The 4,746-nt window shown below is 49.4% G+C and overlaps 1 protein-coding gene across 1 annotated transcript; it reads left to right on the top strand.

The window, feature by feature from the left end:
- Positions 1-2,124: 2,124 nt before the first annotated feature.
- LOC107136057 (sperm motility kinase 2B-like) lies at positions 2,125-3,675 on the top strand. Its single transcript, XM_015478282.1, has one exon. The coding sequence runs from the start codon at positions 2,125-2,127 to the stop codon at positions 3,673-3,675; it is 1,551 nt and encodes a 516-aa protein (XP_015333768.1).
- Positions 3,676-4,746: the final 1,071 nt, after the last annotated feature.

Below are 4,746 nucleotides of genomic sequence, written 5' to 3'. Positions count from 1 at the left end.
GTAAACTTTCAGAGGGTGGTTAGGCCAGGGACTCTAACCTCATAGAAGGGATGTGTACCTGAAGGGTGCTTCTCCTACATGCACAAGGACTTGGTTCTCTTCCCAGACCACCCCCCTTATCCCTCTAAACACACACACACACACACAATTATTTTGCAAAGCTAGGTGAAGAAGCATGTGGCAGTGGTTTTTGTTTTGTTTTGTCTTTGGACCAAGAGATTGAACCCAGGGCTGCTTAAACACTGAGTCACATTCCCAGACCTTTTAAAATATTTCATTAGAGAGAGGGTCTCAGCAGAGTTGCTAAGTGCCTTCTACATTTGCTTAGGCTGCATGAGAACTCATACTTTTGCAGCCTCAGCCTCCAGAGCCTCTGGGATTCAGGCATGTACCACTGCATCCAGCTGTGTGACAGTGTTTAGTGAGCTTTTCCATCACTGTGGCCATGACACCCGCCAAGAATAACTTGGAGGAGGAAACATTTAGCTGGGAATCATGGATTCAGAGGTCTCAGACCATGGATGGCCAACACAATTGCTCTGGACCCAAGATGAGGCAGTCCATTATGGGGGAACGTCCCAGAAGAAGAAAGCTGCTCATCTGAAGGCAACAAAGTGGCAGAGACACAAGCAGAGACAGAAAAAGAGTGGGGCAAGGATCAGAGGGATGAAGCACCCTTCCAGTGCCTGGCACCAGTGACCTACCTCCCCCAGACATGCCCCACCAGCTTTAAGTCATCAGAGGGTCAATTCATTCAAAGTACGATGCACTGATAAGGTTACATTTCCCCAAATCTCACTATTTCATTTCTGAATATTCCTGCCCCAGCACCAGAGCCTGTGTAGGGGACACCTCACATCTGAACTATAATAGGCTATAATGCTCTCAACCTGTGGCACCCATGCAGGAGGCTCCCACACAGAAGCACAACCTGAGCAACATAGTGATATAATTTTTTACAAAAGACAAAACAGAGAAGTTAGGGCCTAGGGAAGTAGTTGAATGATAGAGCACTTTCCTGACGTGCCAGAGGCCTTGGGTTCAATGGCCAGTATGTGCAAAGAACACAAAACACAAACCCCAACAAAAACAGGGCTTGAGAGAATGTGGTCAACACCTCTATTCCTTCCATCATCTGAGGATACAGCAACAAGGTGCTTTGACCTTGGAGTTGCCAGTCTCCAGAAGGGTGGGAAGTGAATTTCTATTGTTCATAAATTACCCAGTCTAAGGGGTTTTGGTAAGAGATGCAGGAAGAGACCCAGGTGTGTGGGAACACCTCCAATTCTTCCCCCAATGGGAAGGACACTTCTGCTGGTTCTAAGATTGTAGGCTTCTGTATTTGACCCCTTATCATTTTGAGCATATCAACCCACCACCTTTTGCATTCCAGAGTTGGTATCAAGAAATCTGATGAGAACCTTGTGGGGAAGGGGTGCCTCCCTCCCACTCAACCCCAGTGGTGTTAATGCCTAGCTCTAGAGCATCACAGGGAGCAGTGTGTTCTGTTATAGCATTCCCATGTGAGCGCAGCACTACCATCCCTTGGACCCCTTCAATTGTGAATTGGAGGAAAGGGGAATTAAATGATTTGAGTGTAGATATGGGGAGGTCTTCAGAAGCTGAAAGTTACTCCAGATGATAACACCATTGAAGCATCTTACTGATTTTCATCTCTCAACATGTAAATATCAGTCTGCATGGCCCACATTAACAAAAAGCTTCTGGGATCTTTTCTTCTTCATATCATGAAGGACAAAAAATTCCTGGACACCCCCACATTGAGATGACCCCTGGGGCTATGGGCAGTTGTGACTGGTCATTTCTTGCTCTGACCTCACGAGGAGCCATTGTGAGGCAATCTCAAACACCCGGCTATATAAGAGAGTGGCTGTGGGTGGGTTTTTGTCCATAAGTACAGGAAGCTCTTGGTGGTGACCTGTCGGACTTCCAGTTAGCGCGTTTGGTGGCTGGTGTTTATGGTTGGTATTTGCTGTTGATTCTTTGATTTGGGATTTGTTTGTTTGTTTTGTGTTTTGCCTTTTGTTTGTTGGTTTTGTTGTTTTGTTTGGGTTTGTTATTTTTCTTTTCAGCTAGTGTCCTTAATTGGTGTTCCAGCTTAGGATGCAGAGAGAGAGTAGTGAGAGTAGTGTAGTGGCTCAGGGGCCCAGCTCCTGCTATGAGTCAGCCCTCACGGACCATTATCGCGTCCTGAGGACCATTGGGGAGGGGAGCTTTGGGCAGGTGGTAGTAGCCCGCCATCTCCTGAGCGGGACAGAGGTGGCAGTGAAGGTGGTGCCCAAGACAGTGGAGAACAAGGCCGTGCTGTGTGAAAGGGATTGGTTTATGGCCCTGGAACACCGAAACATGATCAAGCTCTTCCAGGTCATCGAGACTGTCCACAATCTGTACCTGGTCATGGAGCATGCAAGTGGGGGACAGCTACGGCATCACATCCCAAAGGCTGGTGGCATACCAGAGGAGAAGGTCCGCAGAGTGTTCAGGGAGATGGTGCGTGTTGTGCATTACTGCCACGAGAAGGGTGTCGTGCACCTGGACCTGAAGCCTGAGAACTTCGTGGTGGATGCCAGGGGCCACATAAAGCTCATCGACTTTGGCTTGAGCACCAGCTTCACACCTGGGCAGAAGCTGCATGACTTCAGGGGCACTCTCCAGTACTGTGCCCCTGAAATCATCCAGGACAAGGGATTCGAGGGTCCCCCTGCCGATGTCTGGAGCCTGGGTGTCACTCTCTATTTCATGTTGACAGGGACGAGGCCATTCAGAACGAGCAACACTAATGAGCTGCAGAAGCAGATTTTACAGGGAAGCTATGACCTTCCCCCGCACTTGTCCAAGGAAGCATGCAGCCTCATCCAGCAAATCCTGGAGGTGAACCCCAAGCAGAGGCCCACCCTGGAGCAGGTAATGGGGCACCCATGGCTGAGGCAGGGCGAGGACTCGTCTCCCAGGCGACGTCCCAGCAAGCCACTCCCCAAGCGGCCCGACCCAGCCATCATGACCATCATGGTTGACATGGGTTATGACCCCTATACTGCCTGGCTCTCCCTGGCAAAACGCCAATTCGATGAGGCCATGGGTACCTACCTTATCCTCCAGCACCAGAGAAGCCAGGGGGCTGACTGCACGCTCTGGGTCAAGCCTGTGCGTCGGGTGGTTGGGCCTCGCCCAGGCCCTGTGATGGATCCTCCCAGTGTCCGCCCCAAGAAGTGCCCCAGTGAGCCTGCGCTTGCCTTGCCCTGTGAGCAGCAGCAGCCTGGAGAGGCCAAGAGGGCAGGGCAGAAGGGCGCCACCCATGCCAGTGTTCCCGCCATTCCTCTGTGCTTCCTCCACACAAAGACACCCCCTCCCAGCCCAGCCCCCCAGCAGGATCCTGGGCACCAGTGGCAGATGTACCTCAGGCCCAACCCTAGTAGGTGGGTCGCACAAGGGGGCAGCTCGGCCTCCCAGGGTACCTCCCCAGGGCAGCCTGATGAGAGAAGCAGGGGCTGGAGGGGATTCACTAGGATGGCCACCTGCCTTCAGAAACTGTGCTGCTGCGTGCCCTGCTTCCATGGACCCGCCTTACAACCTAGAAGAGGGGCTCCAATGATCCGAGGCCACAGGCCCCCTAGGTTCCACAAGAGAGTGGCCCCAGTGAACATGCCCACGTGAGACAGGACAATGGACAGCCAGAAAACCCTGAGCTCTGAGCATCCCCTCAGCATGGCCCTGGCTTAGGTCACAAAGCGAACCCCAGTGTCTTCCAAGGTCAGGCGTGCTAACTGGCTCAGGCTTCTCTGTGTGGCTTCCAGCCAGGAGCTCATCTGGATCCACCAGGACTCTCCTCTGTCCCCACCTGCCAGAAACATCAGAGACTCTTTCCCTTCCCATATTTCCCCCTGCCTTGCTCTTCTCTGCCATAGCAAAGATGGTTCTGAATAAATCTGTTTTATCAAATTGTATGAAATCCTCTATGTTCCAAAGCTTAAGACCTTAGTCTGTTGTTATAGGCTTGTGGTAGCATAATACATGTTGGTGGGAGCATGTGGTAGAGGAATTCCTTGTACTTTCACGGCAGCACAGAGTGAGGTGAAGGACCATAATCCTAATATCTTCTTCAAAGGCACACTCATACTTCCTTCCATTAGGTCCCACCTCTTAATGTTTCTTCAGTCTCCAAAGATGCCACAGGTTGGTGACCAAAAATTACACCATGGGGTTATGGGGAAATTACTCATCTAAACTATTGTAATAGACAACATAGTTATGTGTATGTCTTAAGGAGTTTTTGGGTAGCATATCCAAAATCTTAAAACTGATGATAATAATTTCTTTTGGCTGAACTTAGGGAGACTAATTGGAAGCTGCAGAAGATAGGTACAGGAGAGGGAGGAAGATAGGTGTCAGGAGGGAAGATATACAGTTCCTTTGTTTTTTTAATTTCAATAAAACCATTTATAATAGCCCCAAATATCCATGAATATCCCATTTTAGCATATAGCTAATATGAAATTATTAATAAGCTCTTTTGCATTTTTTAAGTATATGAAGTCATGTATTTTACACTGATCCATACATTTCATCTGGAACTAGCTACATTTCAAGTGATCAACTGTCAGTTTTCCTGTGCTGTGCCTATTAGACAGTGTTGTGCTAGAGGCATGAAATGTTTTCATGTAGGTAGGATAAGCTTGAAGAGCAAGTTGCCTCCTAAGCTGAACCTAGGAACATGAATGCAATATT

Source organism: Marmota marmota, unplaced genomic scaffold, assembly GCF_001458135.2.
Source record: "Marmota marmota marmota unplaced genomic scaffold, marMar, whole genome shotgun sequence".
Taxonomy (NCBI): Eukaryota; Metazoa; Chordata; class Mammalia; order Rodentia; family Sciuridae; genus Marmota; species Marmota marmota.
The sequence above is the reverse complement of the archived record's forward strand: the minus strand, read 5'-3'. Positions and strand labels throughout refer to the sequence as shown.